This window comes from Dryas octopetala, chromosome 7, assembly GCF_963921425.1.
Source record: "Dryas octopetala chromosome 7, drDryOcto1.1, whole genome shotgun sequence".
Taxonomy (NCBI): Eukaryota; Viridiplantae; Streptophyta; class Magnoliopsida; order Rosales; family Rosaceae; genus Dryas; species Dryas octopetala.
Window position 1 is genome coordinate 1,636,055 of NC_141372.1, and position 17,887 is coordinate 1,653,941.

The window sequence follows — 17,887 nt, forward strand, 5'->3', positions numbered from 1 at the left end:
ATAAATCTTTTATTTGTTTATATTGTATCACGTGAATTTATTATCATACTTCATCGTATAGTATAACGCTAATATAGAATAAATACTTACAAAATTGGGAAAATGAAACACTTTTGTTAGATTGGGTTTAATTTTCCCTTCCTATGGTAAACGTTAATGATTTTTGTTCAAGACCATATTACCTCTTTTGATAATTAAAAATCCCATAAGAAACTGTTGGCATTGTTTTTATTTAGTGTATATTATAAATAATGGTATAATTGAAATACAGAACTTTTTTTGTTTCTAATTTTTGTACAAACTAAATATGAGAGATAAAATAAAATGATATTGTGTCGTTACATTGCAATATTACCAAATATATAAATAAAAATCTTACATTCATTTTCCTTCAAAAAAATGCATAAAAATTTATATATCATTAAATAAATTCCGCAAAGCAAACAAAGTCTTAAAGGTCGGTTAACATATGGTATTTGGATAATCTGTAAAGCACTGATACTTTCCTTTCCTATTACATACTTACACAGTTACACCGAAAATCTAGAATTTCTTGCCCTAAAATCTAAATCTAACGAAAATCTAAAATCCAATCCACCACCTATCTCCGTACAATAGAGACCCAAGTCAAAAGCTTACAGGTCTTAGCTGACCCGCACGACCGCACCGCAGATTCCTCAAATCTAACACAAACTGGACCCAAATCTTCAATCCCAGATCCGAACCTGTTGACCGTCGCAGATCCGCAGCTCAAGCGTACTACAATGGCGAAGCTGAAACACTAGTGAAACCACAACGTTCTGAGCTATATAGCTTCTCCTCCAATGGCGAATTTCCTCAAAGGCAAGCTCCTTTTGCTCTACTTTCTTTTCATTTTCTCCTCCAGCCCTGTTTCTAAGGTTTTCGTGAAATCTGACTCGCAAGAACACGATCCTCCTTACCATGAACTCGAAACCGAGTTCAATCAACAACAGGTCGTATTACAAAGACTCGAGGAAATAGTGAAAAACCTGACCGAAATAGTTACTAGATTAGAATATAAATTATCGGACCCTCCGAAAATGGCACCTCTTGATCAGGGTTTAGCTCCGGTTCTTCAAGAAAAGGAAAAATACAATGGTCAAAGATTGATTAAACAGGTCCAGGAAGAGGGTCGTGAGCGTAAAATTGGAGAGGGAGAGAGGGCAGGGGCTGTTTCGGTAACAAAGTACAGTCCGTTTTGGTCGGATAGGTTTCAGTTTGTGTCTGCTGTGAAATTGGATTCCCAGGCGACATGTATTCATGTTCTGCCGTTTCGGGATTTCGAGGGGGTTACTAAGTATGTGGCGGTTGGGGACGAGAGAGGGAGGGTTTATGTGTTTTTGAGAAATGGGGATGTTTTGGTTGAGTTTGATACATTGCTGGGGTCACCCATTATGGCAATGGCTTCCTTCATGTCGGTTTATAAGAACGAGAGCATCGTGGTTACGGGGCACAAGAATGGCGCCATTTTGATGCATCGGGTTTGGGAGGGATTGAGTGGGGAAGAGTGGAGTTCGGTTTCGATGGAAAGTGTGAGAAAATTCGATACTGGTGAAGATGGGTTGCCCATTACTATTTTGGATGTGCACCATGTTGGGAAGGTGAGTTACTACATATTGGCTAGTGATGTTAGTGGGAACATTACAGTTTTTAGAGAGAATGGGGCAGTTCATGGTTCCACCATGCCATCTAGTAGACCACTTGCGTTCTTGAAGCAGCGCCTTTTGTTTTTGACAGAGACTGGTGCAGGGTCACTGGACCTGAGGAACATGAAAATTAGAGAGTCTGAATGTGAAGGGTTGAACCATTCGCTTTCCCAGTACTATGTTTTCGATGCCACGGAGCGGTCTAAAGCATACGGGTTTACATCAGAAGGTGATTTGATTCATGTAGTGCTGTTAGGGGATATAATGAACTTCAAATGTAGGGTTAGATCCAAGAAGAAGTTTGACATGGATGAGCCTCTTGCTTTTCAGGCAATAAAGGGGTGTTTGCTTATTGTTGGTGGGGAGAAGGTTTTTGTGTACAATGTTTCAACCCAGCATTATGTTAGGGTAGGTGCTCCTCGGATTATTTTCTCTGCCGGTCTCGATGAGATTAGGTCATCTTTTCTCAGTTATCAGACCATGGATGTGGATGCAGAGAAAAGAAAGGTTATACCCTTAATAGCAAGTGACCGGGAGAAGTTTGTTGTTCTTGGCCTTGGTGGAGGGTATGTGGGAATGTATCGCTCTAACCTTCCAGTATTTAAAGGTGAATCTAATACAATGCAATGGACCAGTCCTGTATTCTTCTTTGTACTTTTTCTATTTGGGGCGTGGCAATTTTTTGCTAAGAAGAAGGAAGCACTCACTTCATGGGGACCGGATGATCCTTATAGTTCAACTTCGGCTACAACTGGAGCTCCACTGGGGGCCAGTAGCACTGGAGACAGGTCTTTTGTGGACTCTTCTTCAAGGAGTTCTGATATGATGGATCTTAGAGTTGGTGGTCTCAGAGGTCCATCAAGAAGGTATGCCTCTCCTCCTCCACGATATACCGCTGGAGCAACCAGTTCTTTTAGGCCGGCCACAGCTGATCATAACTCCAGACCCTCATCAGTTGATCCTAATTTTAGAACAGCTTCAGATCTAAAATTTAGAGGGTCTGCTATAGAATCTTCGGGATTTCCAAAAAGGAGAGAGAGTTTGTTTGTAAACAACCAAGTGATGGATGATAGCAACTGACCTGTATAATCAAATTTTATCAGCTTTTGCTTCAGAAGTTCATTTAAACCTTTAGTTCATAGACCATTCATTTGGCAGTTTAGGGCCATTTGAACTTGCTCTGTTTGATTCTGTAACACCACTTCAAAGTCTTCAATCAAAAATAAAACTATAGAATAACAAAATATTTACCTTATAATTAAGAACCTTTAGTATCCCTTTATGCTTCTACCAACAGGTGTACATCTCTTCCAATAAAGTTCTTTTTCTTCCTCTTCACAAGAAATTGCTTAATTATAATTGTTCTTAATATGAAAGCTTGATATTGTATGATTGGATCCCTTAACTATAAGGGTCAGCCAACCGATTTTGTTACTATTACATAATGGATTCCTTTTGGTTTTTGTTACTATAATGATTTAATTGTTTGTTAATAAGCAAACGTGTCCATTTGGGCCTAAGTGGAATTCAAGCTGTAACACTCTCATATGGTATAACCAACTCACGAGTTATAATATGGGTAAATGTTATTTAGTTATAATATGGGTATATGTGATTTATAGTATATCTTATAAGTATTAATTCGTTGTCCATCTATATTATAACCCATGAATTGATTATACCACGTATAGCTGTGTTATGCTTATACAAAATAATTTACTTTTGTATTATTACCAATTAAATGGTGTCTTAACTGCAATTTACTTTTTATTTATCTTAAATGTACTATTCTACTACATAAATACTAAAAATAAGAAGGAATTATTAAGTTTTATTTGGATACAATAATTTCTCTTAAAATAGGGAAAATTGTAGGTTTTTTTTTTTAAAGTCCAATTCAAAAATTAAGCTGATAACCCAGCCCACTTGCTATAGGAAATTTCAGCTTGGTCTACTTTAATGAGAAGCTTACGACACGGAAGTCACCGAATGCTCGGTGAAGAGTACTGAGCGCTCAACAATTGTCATTATGCGACAGTAGCTATTTAAATTGCAAAAAACACTCATGTTATACTTTTATCAATTGCAATGACAATCATTGTCACTGTGCAATAGTGGCAAGTTGCCCAATTTTCAAAAAAAAAAAAAAACTCCCGCTGAGTGCTTGGTGCAAAAAATACAAAAAAAAACATAACGTGAACTTTATTTGTAAAAAGTAGACTTATTTATCATTTCAACTTTTTAGGTGGGTTTGTTTATCATTAAGAGCTGTAAAATAGATTTTAGAGTAATTTACTTTTTTAGAAAAAAAAATTCTTAGTTTATTAAACATTATATTCCATTTTTTATAAGAAAAGACTTAGTGGGGTCAAGTGAGCAAATTAGGTGGGTCTATTTAGAATTATCTTTTTTTTTTTTTTTTAAATACTTTAGTATATGGATTAACAAAATAGCCTCATAGTTAACATAAGAATTGACGAAAATTTGTAGGTGCCACATCACATTGTCACCTTTGTGAAAATATGGGTGGTTAATTGTAAAATTTTTTATTTTGTGGTAAATGTGCACTCCCAATACTTCAGGTGATATTAGTGCAAAAAAAGCCTTTTCTTCCTTTGGATAGAGTACAGATTTTTTTCACATGATCGGCACCAGCCCTCAAACCTTTGACTTGGTGTGAAAGTTTAAAACTCCAAACCACCAAGCCAAAATGAGCTAGTTATAATTTATAATGTATAGATTTTCCATTAATAACAGAATTAGATGTACTCTAGATGTTCTGGTACATGTTATTGCCTCATCTTGCGTTGTAACTTAATGACATTAAAAGTCAGTAAGAAAAGCCAAATCCTATATTTTAATCTTCTCACAAGTAATTTTTTTGAAAAAACAAAAAACAAATAAATAAATGGAATTAAATTGCTTCTGTTTAAATTGAAGCGTCAAAACACAAACAGGTTGCAGGAGCAAATTCCCTGTAACAAATCTAATGTACCAGACCCTACAACCCATCAAACTCCAAAACCAAAACCTTAAACCGCCCACGACCAAAACACATCAAATTCTCCTGTAACAAAACATGCCGACACTGCCATAAGAGTGGTTACCATGACCGACCACAACAAAATTATGCACATATCATTTTCATGGAAATAGAAGTCATTGTCACAGAATATGAAATTATGCACGAGAAATTGGAATCATTACAATATAAGATGGGGAAGAGACAGTTATCCAAATATATATAGGTGAAAACAAATTCACTTCCGATTTCTGAAGCCACCACATCAACAAAGATTAGACAGGAATTACCAAGCCCTTCTTTGCCATGCTATCCAAGACGTCATTGAGCGCTTGACACAGGCCAACAATCTGCAAATATAGTCACCTAATGAGAAGAAAACTAAAAAAGTTCCCCAAACAAGAGATGGAGAGAGGTACATGGGGCTTTAAAACTACTTTACAAATGACAGTGCAGACACATTGACGTATCACTATTGCATACAGCATCAGTTTGTGGAACAGATTCTGTAAAATTTTAAAATCCAAGCACTACCCAATAAATATTGATTATTGGATGCTAATTAAGGCATATAATTACCTGCTGATCCCATTGTTGCAGCTCTTCGGTGTCATCCTCAAAATGAATGATAGCTTCCACCTATTATAAAACTTCTCAGATAAATGCTATGATGTAAAAGATAGAAATAAAGCTTGTTACAAAAAGTCACTTATTTTGAATGGATTGCAAAGTCAAACAAACTATTCTTGAATCTCATTCATCCCAGTAAAAGAGGTACATAGGAGATGCAAAGCATGTTAAATTACAAACATATTTCCACTTCATCAATTTGTGGAGCTTTTAGTTTGTCAAAGTGAAAGCAAGACATATTCTGTACCTTCATGAATACAAAATGAAACTAAGACCACAAAGTGGATTAAAGAACATTTAGCTTTCATAAAATGAAAACTGGAAGTGGCTCCTGCAACTAATTAGGCCCGATTTCTATATCATAAGCACTGATGACTTTGAGCCATTCATGATTGACATAAGCAACAAGTTGTAATTCATACCTGATCAATAGATCCCCTCATTCTATCCTCGTATATCATTCTTGATGCAATCTTCTCAGCCTGCAAGCCACGTATTTAACCCTTTTGAGGAAACATGAACCATAATATATTGTTAAGAGAGAGAGAGAGAGAGAGAGAGAGAGAGAGAGAGAGAGAGAGAGAGAGAGAGAGAGAGAGAGGAAGGGAGATGAATGAAAACAGAAATCTAACTCATCGGAGCTAGCAGTAGCAATGCTATTGTATGACAAGGTGAAACACAAGACTAAACATAACTGAAATATAGAGTTTTAGGAGTTCAGAAAATGTGTCAATAGAGTACTCCACCCAAATAAGGTTAGAAAGCAGATTTAATGGTACAGCCACTATTTCACAGTAAATTACCACAAAACAATCAAAAGCAGAAACACATCAAGTCAATTTCTTAAAAACAAAAAACATATCAAGTCAATAATACCAACCTATGCCCTTTCAAACCAACTTTTATTTGGTGTCTAAGAGAACTATTTAAAATGCAGTTCTGTGCATGCTAACTACAGTAGCAGCAGAGCAAAAGAAAACAGTACCTTATGAGGCTCAATTCCCAGCAAGGTGCCCAACTCATCAAAACTGCCACAGAAATCAAGATAAATAGAACACATGGTCCCACTAAAGGAAAATAAATTGAAAGAAAAATCAACGGGAACATATCTCCAACCTTATATTTGTGTAAAGTTTGCTGGCACTGAGAAGATTATGTTCAATCATTGCACGATCTAGCACTGTAAAATTGTCTGGCAGAAGTGCTTTCTGTTGAAATAAAAAAGACAACTATTATGGCTTCCAACAAAAAGTAATCGTACAGATGCAATATCTGAAATAGAGGGAGAAGATAACCTGATGTGGCTTCAACTCTTCAGCAAATGCATCAATTTCTGGTTTCCTCAAAATTCTCTCCAAATACACCTAATTAATATAGATACCCATTAAAGCAACAGTGAGTGCAATGTACAGAAGGAGGAAGAAAAAAGGCAAAAGATAATGCAAAACTGTCTGGGTATGTATGTATGAGAGAGAGAGAGAGAGAGAGAGAGAGAGAGAGAGAGAGAGAGAGAGAACCTTTTGGAGTATCGGATAAATTTTCAATTTTGAGCATCGCTCATCCTGAATCAAAACCCCAAGGTATCAACAAAATGTGAAATGAACATCACATTAATATATATCACCAGATAAAGAAGTTTACCTTGTAGAGAGTGGCAAGAACACGAGACCGTTGGGGTCCTGCAGCAGCCAAAATTGTACATGTAACTGCAGCAGATAGGGCTTGCTCCAGTGCTTCCTCATCAATCTCTCTGCAACAAATGAATGAACTTGTATGATTTTTTATTCAAGTGTTACATATAACCAGAATGAAAAAAGTGGGAGGAAAAGGTGGAAAGAAAAAGCACACCACAATTATCACAAGTCAACCATATATATTATTCATAATCATTATACAGTTATTCATACTCCATATACAGATCATTAAAAAAATTCATGAGTCTTGATCAATTTAACTTGACATACTCATCTCCAATTTGCCTCTTTTCAATCTGAGAAATGTCATAATAACGTAATGCTGCTTCCAAGAACTTCCTCTTTAGATCTAAAATCCTCGCATAGCAAACCTGATAGTAAGGAAACCGGGGAAAGAGGCAATTAAGAAATGCTAAAAGCACGCAGACTTGAATCCAAATAATTTCACTGACTATCCAACAATGTCAAACCTTATATTGTAAATTCAATACTTCATGCTGACTGTTGCTAACCAAGAACGAAGCTTTATTAATAAAGGCTTCTGCATTGACGGCATCATCATCCTACAAAATAAATGTACAAAACTTCCTTTGCAATTACACCATTGCCTCTATATATATTAACACATCCTATTAAAAAATAAATCCATACCTCAAGATATAGGCGAGCAATTTGAACACATTTTGATAACCTGAATGTGTCATCGATCACTCTGAAGGAATATCAAAAACATATAAATTGTTAATTCCCACAGTCCATTCTTATGAAAAAATAAGACACTAAATAAACAAAAGGATCTTACTCTCAGACCTCATGCTAGAGTCTAGATTAATGCCACTAAGCATCTGAGCTGCTTTTGACCACTGCTGCTCAGACTCATACAATTCCGCAAGTTTCTCTCTTATTATCAGCACCTGCAACACATGAAACCATATAATACTTTCTAGGTCAAAATAACCCTAATTAAAATGGTCTACAGTCAAAAGTGTTTCCTAAATGAATAGATTGGTCCCCAAGCAATCCCTATATTCTATATATGAAATGGATAGCATCTGCATCATTTGCAGAGACAAGTTGTACATAATTCTTTAAACTCAACAATACAATTCTATTATCCGTTGGAAGAAGAAGCATCCAGATGATCTTACAATGTTGTTTTAAAGCCCAAAGGCAATGGCATTACCATCAAGACTAACGTATTTAATATTAATAGAAATATGCTATCCACACCAAGGCCATCCCTATTTTAACCAATTCGACACTCTGAACTAAATTCCCGGTGCCTTGGACTGTAATACTTGTGCAAGCAACAAGTACCGATTTGGAATTGATTTTGTACATTAATATTTTCCTATACAGAATTTTGTTGTATGGTCCAAAAACTAAAATCAAAGTACAGAAATTTCATCTATATGGAGAAGTCCATCAATCTCAATTCTCAACAAACTTACAAAACCAAATTCCTCAATAACAAGTAACTAGGCAGTGATATGAAATACAACCTCAAAGGATTCAAAAAAATGTGCAAATGGTTGATTCTCGATATTATTATATAGATGAAAACATTAAAAAAAAAAAAAAAAAAACCCGAAACGAACCTGTTCTTCAAATGAAACGACCCGAGGCTGAATCTGAGCAAGGGAATAGTGGGCAATCTCCTTCTGGGTCTCTGGCTCTAACTGCCCTAATTCTTGCGCAAAAGTCTGCAAAAGTTGCCGCGAAACCACCAAAGGGACATCGTCCGACAACACTGAAGAGTACACGAGAAACACATATAGGCCTCAACAAGTTGCTCCACTAAAAAAAAAAAAAGGAACAAGGTTCGGAAACAAATGAGAAAGAGTATTTGGAATTTAACTGTGATCAATGAACTTCTTGGCCTGAGCGACGTCGTTGGAGGAAATCACGGTTGAGAGAATGTGCTTGTACTGCTCGATCTTTTGCCTCTGGTCTGAGATCGCAGAGGCGTTAGCGAAGGCACTCTCCATGGCTGTTTGACCTTAGGGTTCCTCGCTCACTGGTTGTGGCTCTGGTACAAACCCTAAACCCTAATATTTGAGAAAAACCGTCGTTCGCTCCACTGCTACAAGGCTATGGTGGGATTGAATTGGTTCCGTAACTTTTGTACGGTAAGTTTCAGGGGCTTATCGAAGAAGGAGCAGCTGTCGAACTATTTGTATCGAGGCGCAGTGTGCGTTATTTTACAGCAAATTGAGGAACGACACGTCAGGAATACTAAGGGCAATTTTGTCAATTAATTAATCATTATATTTGTTCCACTAAATACACCTTTTAATTATTGGGCCTGGCTCTACATACCTCTATATTTTTGGGCCTAGCTCTCCATACCTTTTTGTGGGCCTGGCTCTCCATACATCACAAACAATTTTATTTACTTTTTTTAAGTGAAATTCGAATGTTAAGACATTTCCAATATGGTGAGGAGTTGAGTTAATGATTACTTTCTACAACCCATTGAATCCACAGTGGAAAATGTTACGCTTAACAAATTTTTTTTACTGAATTTGTTCATTAAATATTGAGATTGTGTCATATTAATTCAATTCGAACCTGTTTTGCATTTCATTTATTATTAACAAGTAAAATATCAACATGTTTAGATAATTAAAACATTATTAAAGGAGAGTATATATAAAAGAGATGGATGTGGATAATTTAGTTATTCTAACATTTTTATTTGGAAAAAAATTTTATAGTGTTTTTTTTTTCAAATAATTTTTTATTTTTAATAAAGCCCTCTAGCCATTGACTTGTCAAAAAAATGTTTTTATTTTTTTATATTTTTTTAGGATATGGATTCACTTCATACATTTCTAGGGAATAAAATAAAGTTTGTGAAGGTAACATATTAAAACCTAATATAAAGCTGACAAACCAGCCTGAGGAAGGAATTAAAATGTATTGCCGAACACTTAAAAATGGCTACCGAGCGCTTAGCGCCTGATATATGTGAAAAAAATAAAAATTAATGGACTAATATTATGTAACATAATATTATTAGACTTTAGTTAAAATTTTAAATGGAAGCCTCCCTAAATTTTATTTTTGTTAACTCCACATGTGTATACTTTTTAAGTAAAATATTGGAAAAATCTTCCATAAAATAAAATAATGAAAGGTTGTGGAGTGTTAAACCATTCATATTGCTTATTAAACTTTAATGGAGTGGTAATCTTCAAGCATAATGATTTTCAAATATTTAATTATAAAAAGAAACAAAATCTAAAAAAGAAAATTAAGGGTTTCATATTTTTGTCCACGCAACATCTGTGTGCAAGTAAATTGAGAGTGGAAACTGAAAAGGCACAACACCGCCATCAATTGCGAGTGGAAAAAGCAACAACGGAGGAAAAATTATAGATATAAATCGTCATATGGTATAATTAATTAAATATATAAAGATATTATTTGACAATATATTTATATTAATAGAGTATAATATTAATAATATTCACTCATATTATAACAAATAAACTAATAGTTATACAGAATAATTTATCCCAATTATAAAAAAATCTGGAATGCTTATATATCACTTTTCGCCTTCTTTAATTGGCAACGCATTTTCGATCTAACCAGACTACCCGCGAAATAGATCATTTCCCTCAGGACTCAGCCTCAGGCGACTCCCTGCTGCTTCACCTGAAAACCGAGCTCGGAGGAACACATCGCCGATCTTTTCTAATTTCCCGAAATGGATGACTCAGGTTAGTCCCAGCGATTGCTTCTCCCTCTCTTCGTTTTTCAAATGTTGTTGTTTATTTAATATTTCGTTTCTGTCGGTGCTTGTTCAATTTTGTACCGTTATTTCGACAAATTACTCGGTTTCCTGATTCCTGAATGCACTGTTTGGTTCCCGAGAAAAATGGAGGCATAAGTTAGAAAATATAAGAAATTAAACGGTTATAGTTCGACATGCACACGAATTATACAATTTTCTTTTATTTCACTGTAATCTATCAGAAACTGAACTTTTTCTTCTTCTGTTTTATATGTTAGTTTACTTCTCATCGTCCAGGGCCTTTTCTTACGCGTTACTGTTTGTATTTTTGCTTATATGAACGACGAAGGTTATTTACTTGAAAAGCTGTTCGAAACTTCAATTTTGTGTGGTAGGATTTATGAATTCGTTTTGTAGAATTGAGTTTAGAAAATGCGCAAAGATTTTCCACGATTTTACAGATTACAAAGTGTCTTTGAGTTGGATTTGCCTTCAAATATAGTAATTACCTTTGAATGCATAGATTCATATTTCTGTAAATTTGTATATAAGATGTGAATCTTTTGGAGGTTTGAATTAATACTACATGAGGGTTTGCTAGGATTAGTAGTGTCAATGCGTGCATTTGAATCACCTTCATGATAGTTTATTTATTGAATCATTACTGATTCACTTTCCATTGTTTTCTATTGTATATCATATCATCTAGTACGTTGTACTTCATATCAGCTAGTAATATGAATCTCAGTATTTCTTTTTTCTCTTCCTTTAAGGAACCAAATCATGTAGCAGACAGATGAATTATTTGGGGCTACTTCTATTTTTTTCATTTTAACATTAACTTCTTTCAGCGTTTCAATAATCAAACATTATTAAATTTCATTAACTGGTTTACTTTTTTCTATTAAATGTTGATACACCTACCAGGGAATCCTCATGACGTCATTGTTCCACCAGTTGAAGGTGTTGCTGGGGGGGGGACGGCATATGGATGGACCGATGCTGGCTTACAAGGTTCAAATCCACTTAAGGGATCAGTTGACCCTAAAGAGGTCCCAACTGCAGATTTAGTGCATGTATGGTGCATGCCAAGCACAGCAAATGTTGGACCACAAGAAATGCCTAGACATTTGGAGCCTGTATGTATAGTTCCATCATTTTAATGTTGTCTTGTTAACTACCGTCTGAATACTATGAATTAGACGACATAAATTGAAAATGGAGGGTAAGGTGCTCAGGTGGCATATCGTCACACCTAATGTAATTTTGGTTCACAATTCTTATCACATTTGAGAATGAGTTATGCACTTTTATTTTTATTTTTATCTGTGCCTCAATATTTATTTTTAGTGAAATGGCTGACATGTCAATTGGTTGGTAAATAATGAACAAATACCTTGCCACCACTTTTGTTTGTTCCATGTAATTTCTGTTAAAATATGTAGGAGACATTGTAAATTGTGAACGCCAGCATATTGGTGAATTCTTTTCTTCATAGGAAGTGCAAAGCACAAGTTCTGCTGTTTTCGAGTTAATGTAGTGTTCTCGCTCCTAAATTTGGCTTATTTGAAGGTTAATCTTCTGGCTGCTAGAAATGAGAGAGAAAGTATCCAAATTGCAATACGTCCAAAAGTTTCCTGGGGTGGTCCTGGAAATGCAGGGGTGGTGCAGGTCCAGTCTAGTGACATATGCTCCACATCTGGTGATCGGTCAGTTCCTTGCAGTCATATTTTCTTGATGCAGGTTTACAATTACTCTGCTTATTCATAATTTTCTAGTATTGGCTGCGGGCAGGTTGGTTGTTGGACAATCATTAAAGTTGCGGCGCGTGGTTCCCGTATTGGGTGTCCCAGATGCTCTTGTGCCCCTTGATCTTCCAGTCAGTCAAATAAGCCTATTACCAGGGTACTGACTGCATTAGTGATCTGATAGTCTCATATATAAGACAAATTATTGCAAGAGAGTGACATAATATGTTTTCTCCCTCTCTGTCTCCTCCCCTCTGGTGCTTCTAGAGAGACTACTGCAGTTTGGGTTTCCATTGATGTTCCTAGTGTGCAACCCCCAGGTCAGTATGAGGGGGAGATCATCATAACTGCTACAAAGGCAGATGCAGAGTGAGTCTCTTCCCATTTGTTTCAGTTGCTTTGCTAGCTGTGCTCTTGTTTTTAGTCAGTATTACTGTCTTAGCTCTTTAGCCATTCAGTAGTATTAGAATTCCTTCTCATATACTTTGAAATATGAACTGGAGTTCTCTACAATCATTGATTCTGACTTGCTCCAGGACTCCAGCACAATGCTTGGGCAAAGCCGAGAAACATCAACTTTATAGGGAACTTCAAAGCTGTCTTGAAATTGTGGAGCCCATTGATGGAAAACCATTGGATGAAGTGGTTGGTTTCCAAATTCAAATTTGTATATAGCTCTATTATTCTGTTTATTTTTGGCAGTGTTATTAGCTGTTCATTTGAGCATTTGTGTTTTTAGGTAGACAGAGTGAAATCTGCAACTACATCTTTAAGAAGAGTTCTCATGTCTCCTTTATTTACTGAATTCCATTTACATAATGGGCCAGTTGATATGATGGAGGAAGATGTTATCTCGAGCCTTTCAGTACGTGTGAAGATAAATATAACAGTTTGGGACTTTATTCTTCCTGCGACTCCATCACTTCCTGCTGTATTTGGTGTATCCTGTGTCCTATTAAAAAGTAGTATTTGGGCGAGTTTAGATTTTTTTTAATTTATATTGCAAGTTTTCTCTTGATGTTAAAGAGTAGAGTCTCATACGAGCAGAGGTCAAGTCCATATGGAAATTAAAGCAACCATAGGCAAATGTGCACCAGATGTTTTAGTATAAGCACACTAGAGTGGAAACCAATACATGACATGAGCTTATTGGGGAGGTTACATACTTTGTTATATTCAAGTAACTGAGCAGAATACAGATTTATCAGTAAGTGTGGCATTTAAAAAGGGAACCATGGATTCCCTGCTGTAAGATAATACCATGTGTGAAGATATAAACATGCTGTTCTTATGACAAGGACCAAAACTATATATAAAATGATGTTCTATTCCATGTTTACCACAACTTTAACCATATTCCTAATCATATAATTGCATCTTTAACCATATTTTAGATATCTGATACTGTAATTGAGGATCGTTTTGGTGTTGAACATGGGAGTGATGAGTGGTATGAAGCATTGGATCAGCATTTTAAGTGGCTTCTTCAATATAGAATCAGTCCATATTTTTGCAGATGGGGTGATAGTATGCGTGTTTTGACATATACCTGCCCTTGGCCAGGTACTTATGAGCAAGCCATAGATTATTCTGCTATTATCAATTACTTATGGTGATTGCTTAAAATTTCTCATTTTGTTGTCTTTATTATATCCTCCTAAGAAAGCTGTTTTATTTGCTTTGCAGAATCTGATGTATTCTGGTCTTCTTTCTTTCTTTCTGTTGTAGTTGATCATCCAAAATCAGATGAATATTTTTCAGACCCACGATTAGCAGCCTATGCTTTGCCATATGGTCGAGCTGTCTCTGGGTATACAGTTAGTCATCCAAGTTCACTTCTATCAGGTATATGTGTGATGAAAACTGATGAGATTCTATCCATTTGCTGACGTGCCACAGTAGTGATGCAGCGAAGGATTACTTGCAGAAACAAATTGAGATATTGAGGACAAAGTCTCACTGGAAGAAAGCGTATTATTACTTGTGGGATGAGGTATGAACTTTATTGCAAAATGATAGGAAGTCATGAAAGTAGACTTTGTAGGAAGCCCCCCTCCCTAAACTCTGCTTTAGGTTTTTCAATTAAGGTAGATAAGTTCACAAAGTAGTAGCTCTAGAGATGACTTTTGCATTATCTTTTTGCTTTTGCAAAATTAATGTACATGCAATAATATATGCCAGCCATTGAATTTGGAGCAATATGAGTCCATCCGCAACATGGCCAGCGAGATCCATGCCTATGCTCCCGATGCTCGTGTTTTAACTACTTACTACTGTGGTATGAATTCATCCGTTCCTTAAAAATGGATTTGATCTCAACTATTGTATAGAGTTCCATGGGTGGTATTGTGACTTTATCATCTTTCTCTTCCTTAATGAGAACTTGACTAAAAACCTTGGCATACATTTTACTATATTTTGTCCCCTTCGATTTGGCTAGTTCTTATATTGGAGATGTTCTTATATGGTTCTTTTCGTTGTGTAGGGCCAAGTGATGCACCTCTTGCACCTACTGCTTTTGAGGCTTTTGTAAAAGTTCCAAAGTTCCTGCGCCCACATTCTCAAATTTATTGTACAAGGTATTGCTGTTTATTTGTTTTGTATGTCCCTGCTAAGGAACCTTCTATTAAAGAAAACTTACAAAATGAAAATATCTGTGATAAACTTTATTTGTTAATTTTGTCCGTTTGAGCTTGGGAAGATGAAATATCTGTAAATGCCACTAGTGTGACTTTTTTTTTTTTACACCCATGCTTTTAGTTTTGAACAGTGCTTGGCACCTCACCAATGTGGAGTAGCCAAGCATCGCTCCTTAGTTTTTATTGGAAATGTCTGAGAATCCCTATAATGTGGTTTGATATTTTCAGTGAATGGGTGCTTGGGAATCGAGAGGATCTGGTCAAGGATATTATTTCTGAAATACAACCAGAAAATGGCGAGGTGATATAACAGAATTTTGGCTTGACTCATCTAATTTTCTTGGGAACATTTCTTAAATCTGGGCTTCTTATATGTTATGAATTTTTAATTTCTATGAAATAAAAATCATTCCAAATTCTGAACATTAAATATATAAACTATCATCACTCCTAAGGTTGGGTTTATTAAATTTTTCTCTTTGGCGAAGTTTTGGCTGCATGAGATAATTGCAGTTGGGAAATGCATGATGAATATACATTTTCGAAGAATTATGTCTGCATCTCGTTTGTTACTTGTTGAAGGATGTAAACACGTCGATTTTGCAGGAGTGGTGGACTTATGTGTGCATGGGACCATCTGACCCCCATCCCAATTGGCACCTTGGGATGCGAGGTACACAACACCGTGCTGTGATGTGGCGCGTATGGAAAGAAGGTGGAACAGGATTCTTATATTGGGGTGCCAATTGCTATGAGAAGGCAACAGTTCCCAGTGCAGAGGTTTTTGCCTTGCTTCTGCATTTTCAATGATTTATGAAATTGATTTGTGAAAAACTCTTACATTGAACTGAAAAAAAATATGTACCTGGGAGCAGATAAGATTTAGGCGTGGCCTTCCCCCTGGAGATGGAGTTTTGTTCTACCCTGGTGAGGTGTTCTCATCATCAAATCAACCAGTTGCTTCAGTCAGACTAGAGCGCATTCTCAGTGGTTTGCAGGTGAGGGAAATTTAGACGTGATAATTAGGTATTTAGGTTTACCCCAATCTGGTTTCATTTATTCTTTTTTTCTTTTTTTCTTTTTCAAGTCATATAATTCAATCATTGTAGAGCAATTCGTGTAACCATTTAAGGGCATGGTGCCTTGAAAAAGGTCTGTTTTGGTATTATCTAAATCATTTATCAGAATTACTGCCATTCATCAAAAAGGAAAAAAGAATTATTGAACATCTAATATTCGACGTAAAGGAAATTCTTGCTTTTAACCATCAAATTAGTCTTCATTATAATTATAGAAAACGTAGACTGCACAAATACACAATTGTTTACAATCTGGAAAACTAATTGCTAAATCCTTTTTTGCTTCAAAGAAATTCAATTTTAAACTAATGTGTTTCCATGGCTGGTGCAACTGAAAACCTGCATGTATGGTGGGTTTTTATTTTTTTTTGGTTCTAAGTCCTATCTCATGTTGATTTGACATATGTGTGGGTGCTTTATCAGGACATTGAGTACCTCAGACTCTATACTTCAAGATATGGTAGAGATGAAGGGCTTGCTCTCCTTGAGAAGACGGGTTTGTACCTGGGTCCTGAGCGATACACACTTGAGCATATGCCAATTGATGTAATGCGGGGTGAGATCTTCAATACATGCCGGTCATAAGAAAAGGCTGTATGCACAAGGATATGATTGTAGACACGAAAGGGGTTCTCTTATGGAGAGAGGTCAGGCACGATTAGGTGTTGAGGGTCACACATATGCATAGACCTGCAAATCAACATTGTTTGGAGCAAGATCGAAATACGCAGATAATGATAGACATCCTTTTTTTTGGCCAAGGAATGATAGACATTTTCATTTCCACTATTTTTGCATTTTCCTTGTTTTTTTTCTATGTTTATTTCATGTAATATGTAGCCCATCCACCAGTATTTTTTACTTTTTCTCCAAGGAAAATCCTATGATCACCTTAGAGATAAACATTATCGCAAACTAGTTTCCAAATTATAGCTGGTACTTGAATGTCCTAAATTCAAACCACTTTTAGCAGCGGTTTATGTGGCCGCAGCTAAAAGCTCTTAGCTAACTTTTGCTAGCGATTTTCTCTCTTGGGTAGCGGTTGATAACCGCTGCTAAAAAGTTTCACAGAGCAGACTCTTTAAAAGAGAAAACCGTCGCCATAAGTCGAAAACTGCCACAAAAGGTGAAACCTGTAGATAATTGTAAGAACTGCCTACTCTCGTAGGCACTCTGCCTTTACAACACAGAAAAGAGGAAATTCGCATAACATACATAGTCATAATGTGGACATTGTGTGATGTATCAGTACTGTTGGAGAGAGACAACCAATTCGAGTGATCGACACATTCTCAAATCATCCCCTCCCCCTCTTTTTTCTGCATTGCTTTTCCCCTCAAAAATTAGTAGGCCATTGACTCATGCATTCACAAAGGCAGCATCTGACCCCACAATCTAACACACCATTATGGCAAAAGAAAAAAAGGGTAGGGAGGGGGCCAAGTAAAAATCAAGATTCAAGGTGGACCTTTTGCAGCATATTGGAATCAGAAAAGGGAGGAAACAGCAACTAAAAGATAATCAAATTGGTGATGATTATTTCTGGGTGTGTAACTTTGCATCTCATTTTTTTTCCTTTTGACATAATGCTAACTCACAAGTCACAACCTTACAGCTGTATTTTTGTACAAACTTATATCTCAATGGTCAAGAAAATGAGTATAAA

The 17,887-nt window shown here is 36.1% G+C and overlaps 3 protein-coding genes across 4 annotated transcripts; 2 read left to right on the forward strand and 1 right to left on the reverse strand.

The window, feature by feature from the left end:
* Nucleotides 1-543: 543 nt before the first annotated feature.
* On the forward strand, nucleotides 544-2,913 carry LOC147278256 (putative membrane protein At1g75140). Its single transcript, XM_086251096.1, has one exon. It carries the CDS (start codon nucleotides 825-827, stop codon nucleotides 2,745-2,747), a length of 1,923 nt encoding a protein of 640 aa, XP_086107222.1. The 5' UTR covers nucleotides 544-824; the 3' UTR covers nucleotides 2,748-2,913.
* Nucleotides 2,914-4,776: 1,863 nt separating this feature from the next.
* On the reverse strand, nucleotides 4,777-9,147 carry COP8 (Proteasome component (PCI) domain protein). Its single transcript, XM_086250631.1, has 14 exons — nucleotides 8,872-9,147; nucleotides 8,612-8,763; nucleotides 7,824-7,927; nucleotides 7,665-7,725; nucleotides 7,484-7,576; nucleotides 7,284-7,384; nucleotides 6,961-7,069; nucleotides 6,837-6,881; nucleotides 6,615-6,683; nucleotides 6,436-6,527; nucleotides 6,305-6,347; nucleotides 5,742-5,801; nucleotides 5,269-5,328; nucleotides 4,777-5,039 (listed from the first exon to the last, which is right to left on the reverse strand). The coding sequence occupies exons 1-14, from the start codon at nucleotides 8,999-9,001 to the stop codon at nucleotides 4,965-4,967; spliced, it is 1,194 nt and encodes a 397-aa protein (XP_086106757.1). The 5' UTR covers nucleotides 9,002-9,147; the 3' UTR covers nucleotides 4,777-4,964.
* A 1,457-nt stretch (nucleotides 9,148-10,604) lies between these two features.
* LOC147278258 (alpha-1,6-mannosyl-glycoprotein 2-beta-N-acetylglucosaminyltransferase) lies at nucleotides 10,605-17,142 on the forward strand. 2 transcript variants are annotated; one of them, XM_086250823.1, is made up of 16 exons: nucleotides 10,605-10,741; nucleotides 11,683-11,894; nucleotides 12,328-12,464; nucleotides 12,550-12,660; nucleotides 12,771-12,872; nucleotides 13,040-13,148; nucleotides 13,243-13,443; nucleotides 13,898-14,066; nucleotides 14,232-14,313; nucleotides 14,403-14,496; nucleotides 14,685-14,781; nucleotides 14,989-15,082; nucleotides 15,371-15,443; nucleotides 15,749-15,922; nucleotides 16,018-16,140; nucleotides 16,645-17,142. In XM_086250823.1, exons 1-16 carry the CDS (start codon nucleotides 10,729-10,731, stop codon nucleotides 16,804-16,806), a joined length of 1,953 nt encoding a protein of 650 aa, XP_086106949.1. In that variant the 5' UTR covers nucleotides 10,605-10,728; the 3' UTR covers nucleotides 16,807-17,142. The 2 variants fall into 2 exon arrangements, with proteins under 2 accessions (XP_086106949.1, XP_086106948.1); XM_086250822.1 differs by lacking the exon at nucleotides 10,605-10,741 and having other exon boundaries at nucleotides 11,664-11,894; nucleotides 14,406-14,496.
* The last annotated feature ends 745 nt before the right edge of the window (nucleotides 17,143-17,887 follow it).

Bases quoted from the DNA above. Each gene is read 5' to 3' on its own strand.
- LOC147278256 (XM_086251096.1), top strand. From the start codon at position 825: ATGGCGAATTTCCTCAAAGGCAAGCTCCTTTTGCTCTACTTTCTTTTC.
- COP8 (XM_086250631.1), bottom strand. From the start codon at position 9,001: ATGGAGAGTGCCTTCGCTAACGCCTCTGCGATCTCAGACCAGAGGCAA. The intron at 7,726-7,823 runs GTCTGAGAGTAA...ATATTCCTTCAG, and splicing joins AATCTAGACTCTAGCATGAG to AGTGATCGATGACACATTCA. The intron at 5,329-5,741 runs GTATGAATTACA...GTTTTATAATAG, and splicing joins TGAGGGGATCTATTGATCAG to GTGGAAGCTATCATTCATTT.
- LOC147278258 (XM_086250822.1), top strand. From the start codon at position 11,664: ATGTTGATACACCTACCAGGGAATCCTCATGACGTCATTGTTCCACCA. The intron at 15,444-15,748 runs GTGATATAACAG...TCGATTTTGCAG, and splicing joins TACAACCAGAAAATGGCGAG to GAGTGGTGGACTTATGTGTG. The intron at 15,923-16,017 runs GTTTTTGCCTTG...ACCTGGGAGCAG, and splicing joins CAACAGTTCCCAGTGCAGAG to ATAAGATTTAGGCGTGGCCT.